Source organism: Cajanus cajan, chromosome 9 (assembly GCF_000230855.2).
Source record: "Cajanus cajan strain Asha chromosome 9, NIPB_CcT2T_4, whole genome shotgun sequence".
NCBI lineage: Eukaryota > Viridiplantae > Streptophyta > Magnoliopsida > Fabales > Fabaceae > Cajanus > Cajanus cajan.
In genome coordinates this window covers 17,717,453-17,744,876 of record NC_138525.1, presented here as the reverse complement: position 1 = coordinate 17,744,876, position 27,424 = coordinate 17,717,453, and the positions used below count along the sequence as shown (strand labels likewise).

General features: G+C 31.9%; 1 protein-coding gene and 1 pseudogene across 1 annotated transcript; both read right to left on the bottom strand.

Annotated features, from left to right (window-relative positions):
- Positions 1 to 4,275: 4,275 nt before the first annotated feature.
- Positions 4,276 to 8,627, bottom strand: LOC109814956 (protein S-acyltransferase 10-like; annotated as a pseudogene).
- A 12,209-nt stretch (positions 8,628 to 20,836) lies between these two features.
- Positions 20,837 to 26,332, bottom strand: LOC109817476 (beta-galactosidase 5). Its single transcript, XM_020382721.3, has 18 exons — positions 26,060 to 26,332; positions 25,862 to 25,957; positions 25,647 to 25,759; positions 25,493 to 25,559; positions 25,276 to 25,368; positions 24,904 to 25,047; positions 24,538 to 24,626; positions 24,308 to 24,413; positions 24,115 to 24,202; positions 23,688 to 23,806; positions 23,334 to 23,498; positions 23,014 to 23,192; positions 22,779 to 22,888; positions 22,585 to 22,694; positions 22,349 to 22,456; positions 21,929 to 22,042; positions 21,615 to 21,817; positions 20,837 to 21,242 (listed from the first exon to the last, which is right to left on the bottom strand). The coding sequence occupies exons 1-18, from the start codon at positions 26,228 to 26,230 to the stop codon at positions 21,098 to 21,100; spliced, it is 2,220 nt and encodes a 739-aa protein (XP_020238310.1). The 5' UTR covers positions 26,231 to 26,332; the 3' UTR covers positions 20,837 to 21,097.
- Between the last annotated feature and the right edge of the window lie 1,092 nt (positions 26,333 to 27,424).

Here is a 27,424-nt window from a genome sequence, read left to right as displayed (position 1 = left end):
GCCGAGTAAATTACAATCAAGTGTTCTAGATAGATGCCAAGTGATTTCATGGTGAAAACAAAATAACAAAAGAATCTTATCATGTTTTGAAAGCATAATTATCCAACCATATTCATCAATTGAAGCATCATAGTCATAGCTTGTAGTAATGAATGGCCCTCCAGCTGATCGTCCAAAATTAGTTCCTCCAAGGTACTATAACGTGTCATTAACCCCATGAGTAAGATTTATGTCTATAAATTAAGGCAAGGTTTGTTTGGTTTAAACGGAAAGAAAAAACATCAATGAAGGAGACCAACCATGTAGTAATTAAAAAATGAGCCACCCTTTTGTAGAGCTGTCAAAACGGGCTACCCGGCCCGGCCCACCACGGGTTGACCATTTGGTGGGCCAACCCAACCCCGCTTATTTATCAGTGAGCTCAAAAAAATCGAACCTGGCCCGGCCCACCACGGATTGATGGGTTAAACGGGTTGGCTCACCTTTAAAAAAAATGATTTTTTTCATTTTTTTTCTTAATATACAACTAAAGCCCAAAAATTTAAACCTATTTTAAAAATCTGAGATTCTTAATTAAGACATCCATAAATGAATCATTCATCCCAAACATTAAATGATAATTTTAAATACAATCAAATCAAATCTAAATAATCTCAAATAGATAAATATAATCCAAAATCATCTTAAACTTTAAATATAATTCAAAATCATCTTAAACTTCAAATACAATCCAAATCATAAAAATTACAAATCACAATCCAACATTAAATCATTATTATCTCATGTTGGGCTGCACTATGGCCCAATAATTATTGTATTTTTTTTAAAAAAATTTAATCACGGGTTAGTGGGTCAGCCCCGCTCACCACGGGTTCAACCCGGGTGAGCCGGGTTGTTAGTGAGTCGGGTTCAAATTTGACCCGTATTAAAATTTTCAAATTTTTTTCAACCTAACCCAGCTCAAACCCAAGGTGGGTCGGGTTAGCTCACCAGGCCAAACCCATTTTGATAGCTCTACCCTTTTGTATGAAACGAGAAACCGCAAATGCTAGATCCTGAACTGGTAGTTGGTAAATTGGACCACCAAATTCTGTGAACCTATTGTCCAAAATGGAATAGGAAGAAGAAAAAATATCAAAATGAAAAAAAAATTCATACAACCGTATCTAAATTTCACTCAAAACCAACATAGAAAACTACACAATATAACATACAAGCCACTCCAAGACTTAGTCCAAAGGCTAGGCTTGTATGGTTTATTTGGAGAGAAGTCATCACAATAAAAACCATTGCATGGATTTATCTGTTGAGAGGAATCAAATAGACCCTTAATAAAAAATCTAGTGATAATTAACTAAAAGGAACAAGGAAAAGACTATTACTGAAGTCATATTTGATAGTACTAGTAATAGTGTATCAACTGAAGCAAATGAATAAGAGGATTTTGGATGCAAACTCAGAAAAACTTTTGAGAGCTTCTTTGCTCAAAAAAGTTCTTTATTTTCAGTAGATAAGCTCTCAAAAGTTTTTGTAATTTGTATCCAAGCAGACTCTAAAATCTTTAAGGACTTGAGATGGCTCACCACTAGATCTGGGGCATCATCTTGCTTGCACATTACCCAGGGGACACCAGTACCCAATCCAACAGCCATCTTTGCAGCCCAATTTGTGTATGCATGACATGCACCTCCCAGTGCCCTGCTTTCAGGTCCATACTCATTCTTAATCTAGAAATTACATTACAAACAAAAATGGAGACGAAGTTGAAATTTAATCCTGAAGTATGATTTATTAGCTTGAATTTTGTGAGCTCTAGACCCACTTTAGAAATTTTGAACATCAAGATTTCACTTTCAATCAGAAGCTTATTACCAAGTGGGAAATAATTTTTGAAGAAACACTTTCGACTATCATGGCCCTGATTCCTACAAAACCGTCTTGTAAGGTGAAGGTTGTTTTCCACTTATATACTATTCAATTGCCTAATCTCTAGTCGATGTGGGACTTGAGTTTTTCCCAATACATCGGCCCCCTCACGTCCAGTACTATTGGGCTTGGCACGTGGATAAATGGTGGGTGACCCTTTTTAATGATCTAGGATTGGCGGGACTTGAGTTTTTTTTTTCTCAATACACCCCCTCATGCCCATAGTGCATGTATCAATGGTGGGTGGCTCATTTTTAAGAATCTAGGATAGCTCTGATACCATCTTAGAATAGTGGATTAAGTCTAACTCAACCCTACAAAATCGGCTTGTAAGGTGAGAGTTGGCCTAATCTCTAGTCGATGTGGGACTTGAAGTTTTCCCAATATACCCCCTCACGTCTAGCACTATTGGGCTTGGTACGTGGATATATGGTAGGTGGCCCTTTTTTAATGATCTAGGATTGGCAGGACTTGAATACACCCCCCATGCCCATTGTGCATGTATCAATGAACACTACAAAAAAATCAAGTTTTAGCGACCACCAAAATCGGTCGCTATTTATGTAAATTCAGTCGCTATTTCATTTAGCGACCGAAATAGCGACCGAAAAAATCCGTCGCTAAAACCCTGGTCGCTATTTGAAATAGCGACCGAAATTTTTTCCGTCGCAATTTAGCGACCGAAAAATCAGTCGCTAGCCAATAAAAATCCGTCGCTAAAATTTTGGTCTCCTAACTTCTGAGACCAATTTTGCGACCGAATTTTTTGGTAGCAATTTCCGTCGCTAATTTTTATATTTATTTAATAAAAATATTTTATAAATCAGTCGCTAAATCGGTCGCTAAAAAACTAAAATAGGTACGAATAAAATCGGTCGCTATTTCGGTCGCTAAAAAACTAAAATAGGTACGGATAATATCGGTCGCTATTTCGGTCGCTAAAAAAACTGAAATAGATACGAATAAAATCGGTCGCTATTTCGGTCGCTAAAAATCTAAAATAGATTCGGATAAAATCGGTCGCTAAAAATTTGAAAACCAATTATTTTGTTCACTATTTCAGTCGCTAATAACTTGAATTAGCTACAAATAATTTCGGTCGCTAATTCAGTCACTATATTTTTAAATTCTTTTTTAATTATAAATTTATACATGTTAACAAATATGAAATTAACAATATATTTATAACGCCTCATATTAAATGAGTATGTATTTATTATTTACTAACGTTACAATTCAAAAAGATGGTCTTTAAAAACTTAAACTGCTAGACTCCATATTACAAATGGAAGACTATAGACTTAAAAGAATAAACAAAGGAAATTTTTCTATGATGAGGAAGACTAACAGGATAGAGAGTGGGGAGGAGAGATTATAAGGAAATTTAGGTGATGGAAAAAAAGTATAGTAGTAGGATCAAGTATCATGAGTCATAACAGAACAAAAAACTACAATACGGTTTTCAAATACTTTCAACAAACAACACAAGTCTAATGATAAAATCTAAACTGCCAACAAAAAAAAAAAAAAAATCCATGCATACTCCCTTTCTCTTCCGCTTCGTCCTCCTCCTGTTCCACTTCTTCCTCATCGTCGTTGTTGTCTTTCTCCTCTTCACAACCTCATTAAATATAAGGATAAGAATATGGATTAGATTCCAAGAAGCATTTAATGACTAGTGATTTTCTCATGTGTTTGTAATGGATATATTTTGTTAGAAAACAATCTCAAACTAAAAAAAAATAAAGAATGGACAATTTGTTAGAAAGCAGAGAGGTACTATCAATTTTAACATTCAATCAATGAAATGATATACAACGATGCAAATTACTTGTGTTACAACTTAAAACATGCAAAAGTGTCTAACTGATTAAAATAATCTATAAAGAATAAACCTGCTCTTTATCAGCAAGTAGAATATTAGTTGTAGCATGGGGGGACTCCAAAAATTCCAAAAGCTTTGCCGACAGCTCCTCCTGAAACCATATCCATTTAATTATTTAATTTCAAAAAGTACTAAACTCTCTTCTCAAATGAAATCAGTATATATTATTATGACAAGACTTGCCTTCTTCACATTGGTCTTGTTTATTTGAATATTAAGAACATCACAGAAGTCCAACAACTTTTCTTTGACAAATTTGTCAATCCTCTCCTTTACCTTGGTTCTCTGTTTGTCCTGCCAAGAATGATAAACACTACTAGAAAAACTGTATTCTAAGTTGATTATTTTGTCATATCTACATCGGTTCTAAAACCGACTTAGATGAGGGCGACTTAGATGAATGAACATATTTACAAAGTTTACACGTCATACTAAACAATTCAACATGATCTATTTCTTAGAATGAATAAAAGAAGATAAATCACAAACCAAATCGCCTAAAGATAAAACCTACCCATCTAAGCAAAGGTGCATTGACAAATTCCTTAGTTTTCACAATTAAACTGTTGGACGAACAGACTTTCACTTACACAAAAACTATCAGCAACATCGACAATTAATGACATCCAAGCATGTATATGGTCTTGACTTTTCCTCTATCTCTTGAGGGATAGGAAGTGGTTCTAAACTGTATATGCTGCTCCTGGCACAGCAGAAGTTGTATAAATTTCCACAAATTACTTTGTTGAATGGATGCACTCTTTCCGGAATTGACCTGCATGTTAATCAAATGTGCTCATCATAGATATCCCAGAAACAGTTTGCAAGCAAAAAACAAAAGTAATTCAGACATCTAACCGTTTAACATCAACATCTTGCTGATAAATTAAAAGCCATGCAATGCTAATAAAAATAATCACGTTCCACCAAAATGTTTTATTTAATGATTTAAGGTAAAAATGTGAAGAAAAAAAATACAAAAACATCAAGAGACTAACTTATCTAACCTTAGGTAAGGAATCCGTCTTCTCCTTACAAGTTCATAGGTAGTCTGATTTGTCAAAATAAGATAACTGCAGAAAAGACAAAACAGTTGTGATATTCTATTTGTATTGAACCAGAATGTTGAACTATACATTCAACGTGATGGAGAAAAAGGGCCAGGGTGTACATAATTAAATAAGTGGTAAAGTTGAAAACATACCCTCCCAAAACAATTTCTCCAAACAAAAAAAAAATACAGAAAGGAACAGAATGAAATACCTATATAAAAAAAAAGCAATCTTATGCTAGATACAAAAATTGGGATACAGAATTACAAGAATTACCTATGAACTAGCAGTAGGAGGAGCAGAAAGACAAGACACATTGAAAGAGTAATCAATAGTTTTGATAGGTAGGAAGAAAAAATCATCGTAAGAGATATTTTTACTAAGATATCTACAAAATTAATAAAATAAGCAACTTCCTTGTACAATGCTGGCATGTTATTGATTACAAGGAGAACATATAGTCAAAGTCTTCACAAGGATATATAGCATTTCTTTAGATGAGCTCTAAAAATAATCCCATTCATAAATTTCCCAAGTGTTCAAGCATAATAAATTACAAGGGTTACACTAACACAGAGAGCATATCAATTGAAAATTGTTCTCGTGAGAACAAATTATTTTGGTCATACAACCATACATAGATGGTCCAGATTCAAATTGAATAAAATCACTCTATATATAGAGAGAGAAACAGCTTAAAACTACCAATAATTTGCTTTAAAATATCTATAATTATTCAATCCACACAGTACTTAGAAGGACATAACTCAATGGGAAAATAAAAGTAAATATGCAGTTAAAGTAACTAAATAATGTAAGGATAACATAATTAAGTTTCTAAATATGTTTCTGAGTTCATCCACAATTCCTCTCATAATAAATATTGAAAAAAAGAAGACCAAGTGCACGTTGCAATTAAAAGTGTTTGAAATATATAATCTATGCAGATAAATTAGAAGTGGTTATAAAAAGGTAAAATAATTCAAGAAATATATACACAAAAAAAGGTTGATCATCTTTATTATAATTATAAATTTTCTAAATTTTACTTAAATTAAAAAATATGTGTACATTATATATGCAGATACGATGTTGCATTGGGTATAAATACATTTGGAGTTAAGCATGTTTTGAACTTCGCCAAAAGTTGTATTAAACTAAAGGCCACTGTTCCTTAATCTAAATATCAAGACTAATTACAAATAAATAATAATATCATCAAGTAAAAATTTAAATATTGGTGAAAGTTAAATTACTTATCTAGAAAGAAGATAGCTCAGATAAAGTCTACAATAGAAAATCTTGAAACTAGAATGCAAATAATGAACTACATAATCCAATATAATTAACTCACCAAAATCAACAGTGATTACCCTGGCCAATGCAGTTACCAAGCCAAACACAATGATGATCAAACTGAAGAACACACTTGTCACAGTCATGACAATGCTTTGCTCGTGGAGGCTGTATAATGGCCACCAACAAAAAAATTGATCATCAAAGTTAAGAAGTTAAATTATTAGAACTCAAGAGAGAGGTCTCTAGTTTTCATTGTGCTAAGAAGGAACTCTTAATGTGCTAAAGGTCAAGTATATAACACAGGGAAAAAGCAGTTTACAAAATGCAGTTCAATCCATCTTGTCATTATCCATGGAAAAATTGCTTTCTCATGATTCTAATACAAGAATTCAATCCAAGATAAAAAATCGATTCTAGTATTTTTACTGAAATCTTGAACTCGTTTTTAAAAAGCAAAAACATTGACATTAAGCTGTCTTTTCTCTGTTACAAGGCAGGTTGAATTCAGAATTTTAGATCACAAATGACAAAACCAATACCCAAACAATTTTTTTAAAGATACAAGATGTAGAGTAACATCCAGGAAAGGTTAACAATATTATTAACAATCTGATGGTTATACTTAATAAAGATGCTTCAATACATGACTAGGGCAACACGTAGTTTCTTCCATCCTTGCAGTGACTTTTATGATGCTGTACAAAACGAAATGTTGACAACTAAAACCATCAAATGAATGCAGCACCATTACCCAAAGATGCATTGAAGAAGCAATAAAATATGAAATAACATATTACACATACAACAGCCCTAACATAATACACATTACAGAATGTCATTTGTCATACCTGCTCCACATTGCAGTAGGTGCATGTCCATGTTCTGCAAGGAGAATTAAGCCATAAATAACTTGCAAAAATTCAACCAAAAATGCATGAAATTGTAGATGCCAAAGACAGTCCTACCTACCTGATTGTTGACCCAAAAGGATACAAGTCAGCCACCAACTTTGACCAAGATGTTGCATTGCTTCCTGAACCATATCTTCCCATCTGGTTTCCCTCCATGGAAACAACAAAGCTCCCATTTCTGCTCGACGCTGGTTGACTTTGCTTGAGCAACATAAAATTAAAAATAAATAGTTAGATGAGACCAGAAACACAAGTTTACCTCAAATCACATGTTATCACATCCCTCCCTTTTCCTAATAATAAATTTATACTAAAAAAGTAGCATTGCCTACTTTGATGCCTCCGGTTCCTTTCTGTATACTACATTTCTCTCGTTAACAACCATCATAGCATCACGAACATAGCTGTGCATAGAAAATTAGCAAAGCCGTGGAGGGAGAGGTCCTCTTGGTCGCAAAAGAGCTTCTTGGCGCTGGGCTGGGCGGAGGAAGAGGGGGAGCGGCGCTTGATGGGGGCGACGGCAGAACAGGGCGACGGCGGAACAGGGCGCTTGATTGTCCTCAGATTTAGCGGCCTCCGCGGAAGCATCCTTCTCCGGAATCTTGGAGGCCGGTGGCGATTTGGCTTCGTGGAGCGGAGGCTTGGAGTCTTCTAGGATTTCGGTGGCCATGGATGGGGGAGGGGGGACCAGAGAATTGGGAACCCTAGCGGTGAAAAAAACCCTAGAATTGGAGGGAAAACTACTTACTACTAACCTAAAAAATAAAAAAATAGAAATTAATTAATTATAATAAATCAAAATATTATAAAAAATTATAATTCAAATCAAAAGAAATCAAAAGTATATATTAAAATTAATTCAATATCTATATTTAAGAAATTGTTACAGATTTTAAATATATATTTTAAAGTTTTTATTTTATTAAATTAATTGAAAATAAATTATATTTTATCACTTTTTAATAAAGTAAGTGAATGATAATAAATTAACTAAAATTTTTAAATATATTTTAATTAAAAATATTTTTTTATCAATACAATGACTAAAAGTATTATAATAAATAATGAAATTAAATAAATTAAATCTTATAATGATTATTTTTTAATAATACTAAATTAAATATTCTAATTATTTTAAAATAAATTAAAATAAAAAGATAATAAAATATTTTAACTGGTATTTCAAATAAAACACATTAAAATATTATAATCAAAAGAAATCCAATATTAAATCCAAAGATTATAAAAATCATAATTAAAATTATAATAAATATTTTGATATTAAATATTTGTATAAAGATATTGCTACAGATTTTAGATTTTATTTATTATATTTTATAATCAAAAGATATCTAATATTAAATCAAAAAGATTATAATAATTATAACTCAAATCCAGATAAATATTTTGATATTAATTTTATTATATATTAAAATTAATTAAATATTTTTATCAAAGAAACTAATACAGATTTTAGATTTTATTTACTATGTTTTATAATCAAAAGAAATCCAATATTAAATTATAAGATAATAAAAATTATAAGCTTCTGTATTATATATATATATATATATATATATATATTACTTTCTCAAAGAAATCAAGTTGGTATAAAATTATTTTCATTTGATGATAAATATTAAAATCTAGTTCATAAATAATTATGACAAGTAGAAATCAAATTAAATAGGAAGTTAAAAGATTTCTTATAAATTTTTCCCTGTTGAAAAAAAAATACTCCTAAAACACTGATGTAGCTACGAATAAAATCGGTCGCTATTTCGGTCGCTAAAACACTGATGTTTCACGGAACCAGATATGATCTTTCATTTTTCTTTTATAATCAAATTTGATTATGATATGAATTGATACGTGATTTTTTTGCCTTTAATTTATTTTGTAATCAGATTGACTAATTTTGACTTGAAGCAACACATTAAAAGAGACAATATATTTTGATCATTTATTTCAATAAAAATTTAAAAACAAATCAGCTATACTCACTTGCTCTAACTTTGATCTGAGATCCTTCATGGTTCTCAAAAGATGAATTATTCAATATTTATGTTTCTCCTTCTCTACAGCAAGTAACTGAGCTTGCAACTTTAAGGATGAATACTCTAAAAAAAATCACAACATTTAATTTGTGCTTAATTTATTTAAAATAAATAAATAAATAAACATTTATTTTAAAATTTTAAATATTTATATTTAAGAAATTGTTATAGATTTTAAATACATATTTTTAAGTTTTTATTTTATTAAATTAATTGAATATAAATTATATTTTATCACTTTTTAATAAAGAGAGTGAATGAAATAAATTAATTAAAATTTTAAAATATATTTTAATTAAAAATATTTTTTTTATCAATATAGCGACTAAAAATATTATAATAAATAATAAAATTAAACAAATTAAATCTTATAATAGTTATTTTTTATTACTGCTAAATTAAATATTCTTATTCTTTTACAATAAGTTAAAATGAAAAGGTAATAAAATATTTTAATTGATATTTCAAATAAAATATATTAAAATATTATAATCAAAAGAAATCCAGTATTAAATTAAAAGATTATAAAAATCATAACTAAATTTATAATAAATAATTTCATATTAAATATTTGTATCAAATAAATTATTACAGATTTTAGATTTGATTTATTATATTTTTTAATTAAAAGATATTTAATATTAAATTAAAAAATATCTAATATAATGTTGAGGATTTTTCAAAGTTTAGAAAAGATATTATATTATGTATATATATTACTTTTAATATTTTACAAAGAAATTAAAGTGGCACAGCGGTACCATGCGTGGCCCATAATCTCCATGTCCATAGTTCGAATCCTAGCTTTGACATTTTAATAAAAATTGCCACATCAATTGACATTTGAATGATAAAAAAAAAAAAAAAAAGTTTTAGCTACTGATTTTAATTCGGTCGCTAAAATATTCAAAAGTTTAGGATTAGCGACCGAAATAAAATCGGTCGCAATTTTTTTTGATATTTATTCAAAATCGGTCGCTAATTCCGTTGCAGATCATGCTTTCATAAAACACAATTAAATAGCGACCGATTTAGCGACCGATTTTCTAGCTACCACCCAAATCCGTCGCTAATTCGGTCGCAAAATAGCGACCAAAAAATTTCGGTCGCTAAATCGGTCGCTATTTTAATCAGTCGCTATTTCGGTCGCAAAATAGCGACCGAAAAATTTCAGTCGCTAATTCGGTCGCAAAATAGCGACCGAAAAATTTCGGTCGCTAATTTCGGTCGCTATTTAGCATTTTTCTTGTAGTGGAATGGTGAGTGACCCATTTTTAAAAATCTAGGATAGCTCTGATACAATTTTAGAATAGTGGATTTTAGCCTAACTCACCATTTATTCATGTACCAATCCTAGATTCTTAAAAAAGGGTCACCTACCATTTATTCACGTACCAATCCTAGATTCTTAAAAAAGGGTCACCTACCATTTATTGATACATGCACCATGGGCATGAGGGGGTGTATTCAAGTCCTGCCAATCCTAGATCATTAAAAAGGGCCACCTACCATTTATCCACGTACCAAGCCCAATAGTGTTGGACGTGAGGGGGGTGTATTGGGAAAAGCCTAAATCTCACATCGACTAGAGATTAGGTAATTAAATAATATATAAGTGGAAAGAAACCCTCACCTTACAAGCCGATTTTGTAGGGTTGAGTTAGGCTTAATCCACTATTCTAAGATGGTATATATCAGAGCTATCCTAGATTCTTAAAAATAAGCCACCCACCATTCATTGATACATGCACCATGGACATGAGGGGGTGTATTCAAGTCCCGCCAATCCTAGATCATTAAAAATGGTCACCTACCATTTATCCACGTACCAAGCCCAATAGTGCTGGACGTGAAGGGGGTATATTGGGAAAAATCCAAGTCCCACATTGACTAGAGATTAGGCAATTAAATAGTATATAAGTGAAAAACAACCCTCATCCTGCAAGCTGGTTTTGTAGGGTTGAATTAGGCTTAAATCCACTATTTTAAGAGCTTTATGCTAGAAAAGGTGAAAGGAACTTCCTACCTGAAGATTTGTTGTTTTTTTTTAATGTATAAGATAGGATAGTACTAGTACATATGCAATATTCTCTCTCAAAAAAGAAAGAAAGAAAGAGCAAATAGCGTATTGTAAAATTATATTTAGAGAGGCATCCGATCATAAATTTTAGAAGAGCAAATATACTAATGATAACTTACAATTTATATAATTAAAAGTCATTTAAGAATATGAACCTTTTAGCTTTTTTAAGCAATTTTTTCCCAATAAATCCATGCAAAACTATACTATGTAGTTTCTTTCCTTTTTTACCACTAAAATAATATAAATTTAAAATATTTTAATTGAATAATACAAATCAAAACAATTTCCTAATTTGATATTGTTTTTGACACGTAAGATTTACACATGACATGTCTATATAATGGACTTCATATCACACATGTGTCATCAAAATATGTATAATAGTCAAGAGAGCATAAGTATAAATGTTGCATATATTTAATTTATACAATAATTAAAACATTAGTATGTATAAGTGAAAGTGCAATAAATTTAAAATATAAAATTTTAAATAAGTCAATGAGTTTTATACACTCCTTAGCATGGTAATATGTTAATTATTCTATATGTTAATGAAGTGATACAACATTTACATATGTCAAGTCACCTGATATCATATTGTGTGGTGCACATGTTAATAGATGTAATATATATTATGTATATATTAAATAAATGTTGATAAATCAACTATTGTACATTAATGAAGTGATATAATGGTTATACCTGTTAAGTTACATGACATTACATTGTGTATTTCACATATAAAAAATGTCACATATGTCATGTATATATTAGATATATGGTAATAAACCAATTGTTATATGCATTAATGAAGTGATACAACAATTACACATGTCAAGTCACATGACATCAGCTTGTGTAAAACACATATTAATAAATACAACATGTTATGTGTAAGCCCCGTTCTTTTTCTTCCTTCTTCCTCTCAACATTCTCTTTCTCCTCATTTCTTATTCTCGCATTCTATAATTCTTGAGCTTCCTTGTGGTGTTGATTGTGGTTAAAGGTGCTGAGTAGAGGCATGAGGAGCTAGTTGGAAGCCCGAATCTTCTTATTTTTCTTTCTCTTCCCCGAAGCTCGGATTCTTCTTCTCTAAGGTGAGGGAAGCTAGATTGTAAACTCGTTGGTTGTGTGATTTTAAGAACTCATTGGGAGTAAAAATGTTGAGAATCATTGATTGATTTGAAGAATTTCTCATTTTTTGAGTTTCAGGAAAATTAGGAAAAATGGTGATTTTGATGCGTTTGATGGTTGCATGTTGAAATAAAGTTTATTTTTCAGTCGTATGAAGTAAATGTATTTCATTTCATGGATTGCATGTGTTTGAGTTTGCTGATTTTCAGGTTTTTGGTTGAAATTTTTGAAGTTGTAAGGGTTGCTGTTTGAGTTCACGCCGGGCGCAGTTCTTGGTGTCGGGTATACGTTCATCAGGGAACTCCATTGTCCAATCATTTCGAGCGCGAGTTTGGTCGTGCTGAGCGAGATTAGGAATGGAAGCCTCTAGATGAATCACGTCGGGCGTGGGGCGAACCACGTCGGGCTCGTGATATCAGATGTTTGCCCTCTATTTTGGTTACTGATTTGGCGTCGGGCATGCTCTGAGCACGCCAGGCGGATGGACTCCTTGGGGGTCTCTACCTGGGGTGGCGCTAGGCACAAAATGAGCGCATCGAGCGTGAGACCCTGGTGAGGTCTCTGCCTGATTTGCGCCGAGCGCGAGTTTGGCACGCCGGGCTTAGGAAACTCTTGAAAGTCTCTGCCTACCAACACGCTGGGCGTGATGATGATATGCCGGGCGTGGGAGAGCTTTATAGTTCTCGGGTTGGGTTCAGGCTGAGCACGAGCTTACTTGCGCTGGGCGTAAATGTGTTTGATTCTATGACAAAGAAAATGTTGAGTATTGTGATATGATGAGAAGATGTAGTTGTGTGTTGAATCCTAGTTGTGTATTTGTGAAGAAATACTATATGTATGATTTGGATAAGTTGCTTTGTTTGTAAAACCTATTGTTAAACACTGTTAAGAAGTTGTTGTGCTGTTGAATTGTGTTGTTAATGTTGAGTTGACTACGTTGTTTAAGTTGAAAGTTGATTGAGATGATGAATTGAAAAGTTGTGTGTTGTTTAAGTTGTTGTGTTGAGCTATGTTGTTGAGTTGTAAGCTGATTCAATTGTGATGATAAGTTGTTGATCACTAGGACTAGAAGAGATGTTTTCGAAATTACTCATCCCATTGTGAGGATTGAGATAGTTGTGGTGCTCTGAGAGCCCAATTTGTTGAAAACCCTCCTTGGGAAGTTGTCCCTTGGAGTGGACGTTGTGTTCTTCTCCTCTAGGACTTAGTTGGTCCCGTGTGTGGGCAAGGTCGAGGACACGTGTATGAAGCGACCACGGTATAGGGGTCAGGCCGAGCTATACCGATTACAAGCGCCCAATATGAGTAAAGTACGAAGTCGGGAATTTAGTTCCTAACCGAGTATCGAAGGGTTGTAGTATTTGAAGGATAGTTGGTAGGCTAATCCCATAGGTGGCTTAGTTAAGCTAGCTAATTTCGTGGTAGGCCTAAACCCAGCTGTTCTATCCTGACAGAGTATTATACACTAGTGGAAAATTAGTATATTACGTTACCTATTTAACGTCGGAAACACTAAAATCCCACGTAAAAAAGACGCGGTGGCATTTTTGTAATTTTCGCGAACTTTTTTACGTCGGACCTGGTATGGTCTGACGTAAAATGTCAAATCTACGTCGGATGTATGTTCTGTCCGACGTAGATTTGACATTTTACGTTGGACCCTACCAGGTCCGACGTAAAAAGAGGACGCGAAATTGAATAAGAGAGTGTGAGGCACTCCGCGCGCATTCACTCTTCATCACTTTTCGTTTTTTTCTCTGTAAACCCTCTCCCTCTCCTTTGTTACTGAATCATTTGTTTGTCTTTTGCAGAGTGGGGTGAACTCTTTGTTACTCATTCGCACACTGTTGCAGCTCATCAAGTATGAATCAAGGTTTCGTTAACACCTTTTTGCTTCGCATTGCTATTGTGACTATCTGTTCTATTCAGTTTTTTGGTTGTTCTATTTGTATAGGTCGTTGGCCTTTTCTTTTGGGTTGTTCTACGAAGCAGAACGGCCCGTTCTGCTTGCATTCGTTATGTTTTTTTATTTATATTTTTTACTACTTTTTTACGTCGGACCTTGGTAATGTCTGACATAAATTTACGTCAGTTTTACAGGGTCGACGTAGATTTACGTCTCCCGCATTAACGTCGGTATTTTTTCTGACGTAAAAAGCTCAAAATAACCGACGTAGAATACCTCTTTTGTACTAGTGATACTTACTTGTTTAAGTGACAAAGTCTGAGAAATCGTTATTGTGTTGTGAATTTCTATCTAAATTTGTTGTTTACCTAGTAAGCCTAAAAAGGTTCTGTGTTGTCGGTTCGGTAGGACTTAGCCACTTAGACTACTCACCACGTTGTAGGAGATCTCCGAGTTGTAAATGTGTGATGACGCATAAGTTGTTAATGAGTTGAATTGATGTTGATATGAGTTGTATATATGTTATTGTGTTGTGAAGTTGTGATTCAGTTGAGTGTTGTTATGTGTTGAACGTTGAACTGTTGAAAATGTTGTTTCTGTTGTTGAAGTTGTAAGTTGTTTATATCTATATATTGATTATTTTCACTAGCTTACCCTTGCATGTTCCCATGTGGTTTGGACTGCGATGATCATACTATGTATGGAAGTAGAGCAGGGATAGGCTGAAGAGTGTAGTAGTGTCACAGGTGGTGGCTGGAGCTGAATCTTTTGTGTAGGCTACCTTAGTGTAGCATTTTGTTAGTATTAGATATACTTTGACTTGTTGAGCCTCAGGCTGGATATATGTATATATTCTTTTTTGTATGCATATTCTACTTCTATGTGGTATTGTTCTGTAGTGTGACGGTCAGGCGGGTCGTTGCATTATGTTTACACGTCAATGATGAGATATAATAGTTAAACATGTCAAGTCACGTGGCATCACATTATGTGTTATAGATATTATATATGTAATATATATATATATATATAGGAACGTATCAAGTGAGAGAGAATTTATATTATGATAGATGAAAGAGTTAAAATATAACCCTTAGATTAATTTCCTCTCACTTGATTAAACCCTAAATTTTCTCTCACTTGATTAATCTAAGAGTTATATTTTAACCCTCTCATCTCTCATAATAAATTCTCTCTCACTTGATATACTTTTTATATATATATATATATATATATATATATATATATATATGTGTGTGTGTCATATACACGTTAAATGGATGATAATAAATAAATTATTGTTGAAGTTAATGAAGTGATACAACAATTAAATATAAAGTGACATGGTAAATCACAAATATCATGTAACTTTCTTTGTGCCAAATTTCTTTTGTTAACTTGATTTTTTTCATTTTTAAAGTGTTAGCTCATATTATTTTGATAGTACACGTGCGATGTCTAATACAAAGGCCTAATGATCGTTGATCTTACATGTAATCCTAAATTAGTAGTTTTTTTTATATATTTTTGTCATGCGTTGGTCTAAAACCCAATTTCTTTTTTTCTTGGAAGGTACAAATTAACGGAATATTTCAATAATTTACCAAGTCATTAATTTGAATATTATTATATTTAATTTTTATATAAAATTTTAAATTTAAATACTATAAATTAAAAAAAAAACGTAGTTAAAAAAAGAATATTGTACTAAAAAGAACCATCCAAAATTTTCAGGATAGATTAATCATCAACAATATGAATTCATCATCAATAATTTGTATTTGATATTATGTTTTCTCAATTGGATAATAATGGATATGCTTTCTCCTAAGGTTGAAAACTACATTCCTCGTGAATTTTATATTGCTACAATACCAAATATCTTACAGATTTTGTTATAAGACAAACTACTTTTTTTTTCTCCTCTGGTGATAGGGCTTGCATTGCTCTACCCCATTGTGCACAATATTACAATTGTTTGCATGTGCCATAGACCCATGGTCTCACTTGCGCATTGTGGATGACAACAGTCAACAGCAATACCCTTGAATTTATTATTCTCAGAACGACAAATTATTTTATCTTCTGTGCCTGTCTGTTCTGACAATTATTTCTTCGTCATGCCCTTGTCTTGTGGGAGTTTAGAATTTGCTTCCATGTGACACCATCTATATTGCATTATTTCAAGTTTCTGGTCTCGTGATCTTGCCTTTTTTCTTTCTTTTCTTTTCTTTTCCTCGACAAGAGAAAAGGGCAAGTGTATACGCATTTTAGCTTTTATAGATAATAATTTTATCGAAGTAATGTTTTAGTTAATGTGTCAAAATCATGAGCTGATGATCTGTAGGTACATTATTAGATATATTCTTTGCCTCGCAAACTAATAAATGGGAAAATCTATAGGGAGATATTATCTTTTATAAATAATAATGGAGTCTTGTTATAGTTAACGTGTCAAATTAATATGCTATACATGGATATTGTAGGTGTGATGACTGATGAGCTACTCTATAATTTGGACATATTTCTCTGTCAGTTTTGATGATGTAAATAGTATTGATAAAAATTAAAACATGATTCCCTTTTGTAATGGTTTATTTGTTTAACTTAAAAGAATGTGATATATTCTTAAGTTTTTTCTTTAATTACTATTTTTAACCTTAAAAAACTTCTGTCAAAAAAACTTACAAAAAAACCTCTAAATCATTTTTTTGGTTTTTTTTAATTTAAAATAACTTAAATAATTACTCTATTTTTTTTTATAAAAAAAACATCTTCAATTAAAAAACACATTAAAATTCCCAAATAATATATAATTAATCAAGCTAAATGAGAATGGAAATGAGACGATATGGTGGGGTGGGTATATTATTATAAAAATAATAAAATAAATTTTATTATCACATATGCACTGTAGTACAATTATTATTTAATAATTAGTACACAAAATAACTTAAGAGGAGATTTAGTAATATATATTTTATTTATAAATTCTAAAAGTGTAAACAGTTCTTTTTCTTTTTCTTTTTTAACTTCATTTAATAATTTAAGATTCTTATTACATGTAATAAGATTGTACAAGAGATTAAGTAATTCTTAATTATTTATAAGTTCTAAATGCGTTGATAATATTCTTTTAGCCTAATCATATTTTTAGTTCATACTTTTACATTTTTATAAGTAATTCATGTTTTTTGCTTCCTATAAAATGCATATTTCATTTTTTACTTTTCTCATCCTAATCTATAATTTTAGTTTGCTTTTATTAAGTGCTTACGTGGCTCATATAGAAGGCTACATTAGCTTGTCAAGTAAGATATCAACAATTTCACTTGTCAAGTAAGATATCAACAATTTCACATTAAGCACCGAAATGAAAGTAGAACATTAGACTAATTCAAACAACTTAATTGATATTTTGAGAAAATTATTTATGAAGTATTTAACATTTTTTATTATAAGTTTAATACATAGTTTGATATCTGAACATTTAAAAAAATTAATTAGATTTGTAAATTAAAAGGTTTCTAGTGGAGTATTATTTTTTTTAATTTAACACTAAAAGTTGGTGATCTATTTACGATATATGAAATATGACAGAATATTTTTATGCTTTATTTTAATAAGTATCATATTTATATTATTTCTTTATGAACGTGTTAAACAATGCAATGGGATATATATGTTAAAGATAGTAGTGATTAAGATACAAGTTAGATGAACCAAAAGTCATTAGTTTAAATGATTTGATATTTGGGTTCCTTAATTAAGGATTGGAGTTTGATCTTCGTCTTCTAATAAAAAACATCATTCTACCTCTATAGAGATTAATCCGGTAAAAAAAAAAAAAGTTATGTATGAGTGAATGAGTTCTTGCATTGTACTATGATAGATCCAATAATATTTTTAAAATTTTAGAATTGGTTGTTGAAGTATAAGCATGCGAAAAAATTTTGTCAAATTTTATAAATTATAAATAAATCTCTAACTAGAAGACTAAACTACAAAAATATAAAAGGATAAAAAAAATCTGATTATAATTTTTTTTTTTAATTTAGGGTCCAAAAAGCTTAGGAAGAAATAATATTATACAGGTAGAGGTCGGAGAGAATGTGGCTCAACTGTCTCAGCCACCATAACCTTTAAACATACACACTAAGTGTACTCTCTAAGTACTTTTAGCTACCATCATCCCAAAACCCTAAACCCTAAACCTTAAACTCTAAACCCTAAACCCTAAACATGTCCATATTGGGATACAAATAATGTCTCATATGAATAAAATAAGAAGAGAAATAATAAAGTTATAATCCATATCCCCTTAGACATATACTATAAAATAACTCCCTCAAATTTAAAACTACATTTTAGTTCCTATAATTTTTAAAGATCTCATTTTAATGGCTCAAGTCACTAATAACATATAAATATGTATTGAATTTAATGTTATATTTTTACTAAAATAGATGCTTATAAATAAATTTTGTGCGACAATATTAATAGATTTTCTAAAATCATTGAATATAAAGAGTAAAATATTTTTTTAAAAATTATAGAAATTAAAAAATTAATTTTAAATTTAAGAAATTAAAAATAAAATTATCTTAAATTTATGGGACTAATGGCATATTTACACAAAGAATTAAATATTAGTATTGTGCAATCGCACTTGCTAGTTCTAATATAAAATAATAATGATCAGTTAAGCCTTTTTTATTTATGCACGTAAACATTTTTTTCCTTTTTTTTTACATGTACTTAATCCATTTTCTTTAATTTTTTTATGTACGTAATTCTTTTCTTTTTTAGTAGTTCAAAAGAATTTGTTTTTTCTTCCAATGACAATATGCTTGCGTAGTTATTATTGGTATACTATGATGACATACAAATATAGAATGCATGTGCAAATGGCATCATTCTGCATTTCTTTTTTATTTCGTTTTAGATGCATCGGCCAAGGAAGAAACAAACATTTTTCTTTTGGTAGTAAAAGAAACAAAACCGATGCTGTTTTTGTTTGGTGTACCATTGTTAGATACTTAAACGTTGACTTTTTTATTTTCATCGAAATCTAAGCTATGATCTTATCACATTTTCACTTTAATATTGTTAGTAGCTGGCATCACACGTTACCAAAGCCCGTACGTGTCGTTTTCTAATTAGAAAAAGGAACATTCTAATAACATTGCCAACTATTATTGACTGCTATTCAATGTTTTTTTTCAACATATGTATTCTTAATTAAAAAGTAAGGAGCAAATTATCATGATAGACATTTATTCAAGTGTAGTTGATATTTTTAACAAATATTTTATTTATATACCCGAACAAGTGATAGAAGATTTTATTATGCACTTAAATAAATAAAAATTATATTATTTCACACTTTTCTTTTATTTAATTATTTTTTTCACACTCAAAAGAAAGGAAAAAGAAGGTCTTTCTCATTGTAGATGTTCATTTGTTTGCGTTGTGTGATCTTGTAATTTGTATGATTGTATGGCCGTGAGTTGAAATTTTACGGCTCACAAAAAGTCCAATTCAGAAAGTAATGCAGATCTTTTCAATTTAAAAGTTGCATAAAAAACAAGAAAACGTTGATAGATGTGTTTATTCACACCTCATCCTCTCTAGACAAGTTATGTTATTACATGGAATGCATAATGTGGAGAAAAAACATATATTAAATGGGTTGAATAGTATCAATTAAAAATTTGCACTTTTTTTCAATAGTGAAGTACTAATGTTAGATAGTAAAAGTGTTAGAGAAGAGGGAGACGAAATACAAAGTATATTTATACTAGTTCGTCTTAAACATCAAAATTTCGTCCAATTCTCAATTCAATCATATTTAGTTTCACTATCTTAAACAAGATAAAAGTATTTTTTTCACTAAACCACTTTTGGCTTAAACTTAAGTATTATTTGAGTTGCATCTTCAAGCAATCTACCCAAATATTCTTTTCACACAAACTCTTTCAAGGTTTCAACACCAAGTATTCTTTTATAATCAAGTTTCTTCAAGCTCAAATAACTATTCTTTTATAAACAAGCTTCTCCAGACTCAAACAAATATTCTTATAAAGACAAGTCTCTTCAGGTTCAAACCCAATTATTTATAATTACTAAGGTTTACAGGTTGTTTCATCTTCCTATTAAGACGTGATATAATAGTTTAAGTACAAAAAGCTTTCTAGAAAAAATTTGAATATGTTTATTACATGATGTTTTTCCAAAAGAGTTCTTTCTGGTCTTTCTTATTGTAAAACTTCTTATATAGTAGCTTAAGTGAAAATAACCATTGCAAAATCTTGCGGGTCCCTCACAAACTTGCTTCGTCTATCTTTGTTACAAGTTTCTTGAGGTGAGAAGTTTCAATTAATGTATTAAATACTTGCATTAATAGCATTTTACCAAATTGTCACTATTTATCTAATAAAGAAGGCTACTTATTAATTTTAAAATATCAAATGGACTATGTACAACGTGTGTCCGTAAGGAGAAGGTTCTACGTTGACTTTTGCTGACTTCTTTTGGTGATTTTAGGGATCCGTTTGTTCTTGATTTTTGTACAAAGAATAAATTAAAAATCAACTTGGCCACACCTTTTGAATCATCCAGAGTGCCCCCATCTTGATGCAAGATCAAGAAAAATGTAGAATTGAAGATGAACACATCAACGGTTGAACCAAACACATTAACTTATTCTCTCAACATTATGATCTATATCAATGCCAATGGAAGCCAGAGAACTCCACAAATGGACAAACAAATTTTGAATTATGACCCCATTGCATGATACCCTGTCGATAACCATTTGGCTACTACTCATGTTCACATTCTTTCAATTCTTTGAATCGGGTTCACTAGTTGTTGGAGTATGTATTGTCCTTTTTACCAAAGCTATTTTCCAAGGATTCCCACCCAATTCCTCGAATACTACTATCAAGTTCTTTGTTGGCTTTAACCATGATCTTGGCACGTGATACCTACAAAATTCCAAAACACAAAATATTTAACATTTTGTATGCAAAATGTTTGTCTCATTATAGAGTAATGCTAATCACAACCAAAATTGAATAGTGTATACAAAATAAACTTTAGCACAGAGAAGATTTAGATACAAGCTTAAAAGAGTTTTTTAAAGTTTCTCTACAGAAAATAAGGAGTTTTTTTTTTTCAACAAAAAAATTTTCAAAAACCCTTTTAAACTTGTCTCTAAACAGATTCAAAGCAGCACATTAGATATTGTATGACACACTACAAAAACACAATGACTATGCATAGAGATATGTGTGATTTTGTCATCCTAAGGATAAGGATAATGGTTAAGTTTGAATTTTTTGCAGAAAAAGTAGTACCATCGTTGGGTAGGTTGTCCACAACCCAGTTGGCATTTTGCAGGCCGGAATGTCCCAGCATAGTTGCAAGAATTACAGGAACCCTTTGCATAATTCATCCAATACCTTCCTATGCTTTGTCCATTGATCCATGCTTGACCCTTTCCCATACTGCTCAGGTCCAAGGCCAATACTTCATTTCCATCAGGTGCATTGAAATAAGCCTGAAGGTTCCGAGTTAACATTGATCATCCATAAGCTTTCAGTAGAAGAAGTTACTTTTTTTTTTTTTTAAGAGAAGTTACTTATTATATCATAAAGCAATAACAATTTACCTTGTGCCATTTCAACTGAGACGGGCTCCTGGCAGCTAGTGAATTTGTGACCCAGTCAACAGATGTGACCCCATTGGGAGACACCAAATTCATACCCTCTCCTTTTAGACCAATCTGTTTGTTTAGATACCATAGTTAGGAACTAATTTCCCTTTATATTTAACAAATAATAATATTAGTCACATTCTTTTACCAACACTCTTTGTTGTTGGCAGAAATTTATTGGAATTTACAAATTTGAGTAGGTTCTAAATAAAAGAGATTAAATAAGACGTGAGACTTGTTAAAATTTGTGATTTTCAACAAATTTCAATCAATAATAGAGTGAGTGTTTAAAAAAGAATGTTAAAGAAAATGTCTCTAGCATTCATTAAAAAATGAGTACTATGTATACTTAATTAAGATTTGTGTGCATCAGACCTGGTATGACCATTTCTGCCAAGTCAAATCCTTCTGTCCGTGGTCAAGACCATGAAGCAAAACTCCAGTGATCCCAGCTTTCCATGTTTCAAAATGGAATCCAACATTCTAGGGAAAAAGGAAAGAACAAAAGCAATCAATGTGTGTTAAATTGCCAAGCATACATATTGAAGCATTCAAATGGTGCAAAGGGTTAAGAAGTTCAAATTGGAGGCCAAAAGCAAGGTACTACTGACAGGTAATCCAACAGCTACACTAAGAAGTGCTATTTTATTAGTTCCAGCACGTAGGTTAACAGGGCCATCAAATGTGCAACTTCTGTCTTCCCTTGTCCCAAAAGAGGAGCCTATACAAGGAAATAGGAATGAATAATCTCATCTTGGTTGAACTTGAATTGCAAACATAAGAAATACCAAGTTTAACTACGAACCTGAAAATTGACCGTTAATAAACACATGGACAGCATGGCCTGCAGAATGAACACTAATGCTAGGCTTGCGCCCTCCTCTAAGAAATGATTCTGATGAACTAATGTCAACACTGTGTCATGCACACCAGAAAAGATTTCAACTGATTAGAACTAAAAAGTGACTACTAGATGGCAAAAGAATTATTTGATTGGTGTTTGGAAATATAGAAGACAACCTATATATCAAGTAACTTACCTGGTTATATACCATAGATAGTCACTGGTGTCCCTGGTAGCATTGATCTGTTCTAATAGTCCAGAAGCTGTAATCTTGGAACTTTCTGCTAGTGAAGATACATCTTCATCATAGGTCTCCCATGAGAACAACTTGGAATTGCTAGGCACCATTTGTATTAGTGAAGTTTGAAACCTTACCTTCATTAAGGCATAAAAATCCAATCAATAACTAGATGCAAAAGGCAAGGTTGATAACTGATAAGAAATACTTGATGGAACAACAATAGATTCCATCATACTTAATCATGACAGAATAAAAGGCCCCTCTGAAATTCTTACTCTTGCAGTGTTAAATACATCTGTTCTACAATCAGGGAGGATGCTTATGGACCAAGGAGGCAAGTTATATTTCCTATTATTGAACATCACTTTTGCTGCAGAATTTGAATTGTAGTTTGCAAGAAAAGCTGCACATGCTCCATTTCTTGAAGAGAACACATGAGCCTGGAAGATAACTAAGACATGATCATGGTTATCACCATGAAAGTAGTTTATCTTAAAGTACAAGATTAGGAGCCTATTTGGGTACGAGTTTATAAGCATTTTTTAGAGTTCCTCTATTGAAAAATACTTCTAACTTATATCCAAATAGGCTCTAGATGATATTACTGCTTTACATTAGAGGTAACTGACCTGCTCATACGTTCCTAATGATGTGACAGTGGGATCTGAAGAAACCAAAGCCCGTTCACATTGCTTAATAGCTTTATGAAGGTCCTTCAAATGACCATATTTAGGTTCCCTGATCAAACCTGAACACAGTAAATACTCGATTACAATCTGCTAATACAAGTGAGGATGGGATAGATTATGAAACAAAGCTATTTTTATAAGAGGTCAAAAAAAAAATTCAATGTGTGTGTGCATATGTATCTTCTGGAATAATTAAGGGGTACTAATCATTTCATAGACTTGGTTGTCAATGGAACAAAAACAAACAAAAGAATTTTCTAGTTGAGTAAATTACATTCAAGTGTTCTAGATAGATGTCAAGTGATTTCATGGTGAAAACAAAATAATAAAAGAATCTTATCATGTTTTGAAAGCATAATTATCTGACCATATTCATCAATTGGAGCATCATAGTCATAGCTTGTAGTAACGAATGGCCCTCCAGCTGATCGTCCAAAATTAGTTCCTCCATGGTACTACAACATGTCATTAACCCCATGAGTAAGATTTATGTTTATAAATTACGGAAAGGTATGTTTGGTTTAAATGGAAAGAAAAAAACATCATTGAAGGAGACCAACCATGTAGTAATTGAAAAATGAGCCACCCTTTTGTATGAAACGGGCAATCCCAAATGCTAGATCCTGAACTGGTCGTTGGTAAATTGGACCACCAAATTCTGTGAACCTATTGTCCAAAATGGAATAAGAAGAAGAAACAAGATCAAAATGATAAAAATAAAAAAAAATTCAGACAACCGTATCTAAATTTCACTCAAAACCAACATAGAAAACTACACAATATAACTTACCAACCACTCCAAGACTCAGTCCAAAGGCTAGGTTTGTATGGTTTATTTGGAGAGAAGTCATCACAATAAAAACCATTGCATGCATTTATCTGTTGAGAAGAATCAGATAGACCCTTAATAAAAATCTAATGATAATGAACTAAAAAGAATGAGGAAAAGACTATTGTTGAAGTCATATTTGATAATCCCAATAGTGTATCAACTGAAGCAAATGAATAAGAGGATGTTTGGATGCAAACTCAGAAAAACTTTTGAGAGCTTCTTTACTCAAAAAAGTTCTTTATTTTCAGTAGATAAACTCTCAAAATTTTTTGTAATTTGTATTCAAACAAACTCTAAGATCTTTAAGGACTTGAGATGGCTCACCACTGGATCTGGGGCATCATCTTGCTTGCACATTACCCAGGGGACACCAGTACCCAATCCAACAGCCATCTTTGCAGCCCAGTTTGTGTATGCATGACCAGCACCTCCCAGTGCCCTGCTTTCAGGTCCATACTCATTCTCAATCTAGAAATTACATTACAAACAAAAATGGAGACAGAGTTAAAATTTAATCTTGAAGTAGTGATTTATTAGCTTGAATTTTGTGAGCTCCAGATCCACTCCAGAACTTTTGAACATCAAGATTTCACTTTCAGTCAGAAACTTATTACCATGTGGGAAACAATTTTTGAAGAAACACTTTCGGCTATCATGGTCCTATGCTAGAAAAAGTAAAAGGAACTTCCTACCTACCTGAGAAAGAATGATTGGACCACCCTGAGACTGAAATAGCTTTTCGTTCTTCATCATCTGAACTATTTTCTGAGTGAAACTTTGCATTGCAGCCTAAAAGTTAAAAACAGTAAAAAAAAAAAAAAAAAAGTACTTTCCTGGTTAAGACCATTCAAGACACGAGTAAGCAGAATGACTCGGAACTCAGAAGACAAAAGATAGAACTAAAATTCTTAACCTTGAAAGGACCATTATCTGTTCTGAAGCTGATGCCAGGAACATACTTCAACCAAACAGGAAACCCTCTACACCATCAAAGAACACAATAAGCATTCATACCAAGAAACCAAGGAAATCCACAAAGTAAAGCTGAAACTTGAAAGTGCATGTACCCAAAGTTCCACTCAGCGCATACATAAGGTCCAATGCGAAGGTGGACATAGAGCCCAACCCTTTGCACTGTCTTAATGAACCGTACCAGATCGTACCTCCCTTGAAAATTGTACTGCAACCCAACATTATAAAAAGCACACACAAAAAAAGTGTGAGATGGTACTTGAGAATTTGAAACTGAATTGAATCAAAGATCCAGATTCCAGAGTGGTACATTGCCAGGAGATGGTTCATGAACATTCCAGAACACATAAGTGTCGATAACATCAAGGCCTCCATCTTTCGCCTTCCTAATTAGATCCTCCCACATCTACAACAACACACACATTTCAAACAAACACACAAGAATCAACAAACTTCAAACAAAACAAACAAAAAGTAGTAAGGAAAAAGTGATATATAACAAATGTACTTCAGGGGTGCTTCTGGGGTAGTGAATGGAGCCAGAGATGAGGATTCTCCTTTGGCCATTGATGATAATGGCTTTCCTATCATAGGTGACACTGCAATGGATCAACTCAGAACCTACAAACAGAACAGTGAAGACAAGTACCAGAAGCTTGGAAACTGAGTTGGTTTCCATAAATTCTTTGCTTTCTTTCCCTTGTGGAGGGAAAGATTTGAAGCTATACAAGACACGAGAGTGAGAGAGTATGTGTGAGGTAAGGATTCTGTTTGTTGTCTGAACCTTTCTTTCACTTTAATATTGTAAGTAGCTGGCATCACACGTTACCAAAGCCCGTACGTGTCGTTTCTATTTAGAAAAAAGAACATTCTAATAACATTGCCAACTATTATTGACTGCTATTCAATGTTTTTTTTTTTAACTTATGTATTCTTGATTAAAAAGTAAGGACCAAATTATCATGATAGAGATTTATTCAAGTAGTTGATATTTTTAACAAATATTTTTTTATATATACGAAATAGTGATAGAAGATTTTATTATGTACTTAAAAAAATAAGATCATATTATTTCACACTTTTCTTTTATTTATTTATTTTTGTTAAAGTTCAATGCTTTCTTCCTTCCAATTCGCCACTCGTAAATGAAGTACCATAGTTCATAAGTTAAACTACTATAAATGTGTCGGTTGCAGATACAAAAATTATTGCCCCTGAAAACATTTTCCGTTTCTATGTCTCTTTCAAAGTCCAATCAATTAAGAAACACCCAATTAATATGAACTTGTAATTTGTATATAATTATTATTATTCTGAAAATCTTATGGGGAGATATATATAAAATATGGTCAGACAGCTAGTGCGAGACATCGTAGTTTGTCTCTCTGCAATATTCCACAATTCTTATTGGCTATTGTACAAGACTACAAATGCAACAGCAAGATGGTTATACTCACAGAAGGATGTTTCCTTCCCTTGGATGTCGGTGGGAGAGATATTATTGACGTGGACGATATAAGAGATAACAACACTAAGGTGGGTGTATAATTATGTTTCCTCATGCATGCATTGGTGGCAATGTGGTGACCTCAGGATAATGAATTAGTAGAGTAATCATTAGTCTTGTGACAGATTGATTTATTTTCTATCAGCAAACGTCTTTTGAAAAGGAAAAGAAAAAACCATTTTCCTACTTGATACATCGCGCAGTTATTGATTACCTTGGTTGTGGCCAAAAAATTAGAGATCAAAAAGCCTAGTTTGTAGCATATATATTGACTTCATTACTAAGTTTAATTACAACTAGTAGTCTCTTCCACATTAACAGAATTTCATTATATCATCTATCTTATTCATCTATCTATATGATGTA

What these genes read in the sequence shown, in the direction of transcription:
- LOC109817476 (XM_020382721.3), bottom strand. Translation starts at nt 26,230, where the DNA reads ATGGAAACCAACTCAGTTTCCAAGCTTCTGGTACTTGTCTTCACTGTT. An exon ending in TATCTATGGTATATAACCAG is followed by an intron (nt 22,889 to 23,013) that starts GTAAGTTACTTG and finishes TGCATGACACAG; the next exon opens with TGTTGACATTAGTTCATCAG. An exon ending in TATTAACGGTCAATTTTCAG is followed by an intron (nt 22,695 to 22,778) that starts GTTCGTAGTTAA and finishes TTCCTTGTATAG; the next exon opens with GCTCCTCTTTTGGGACAAGG.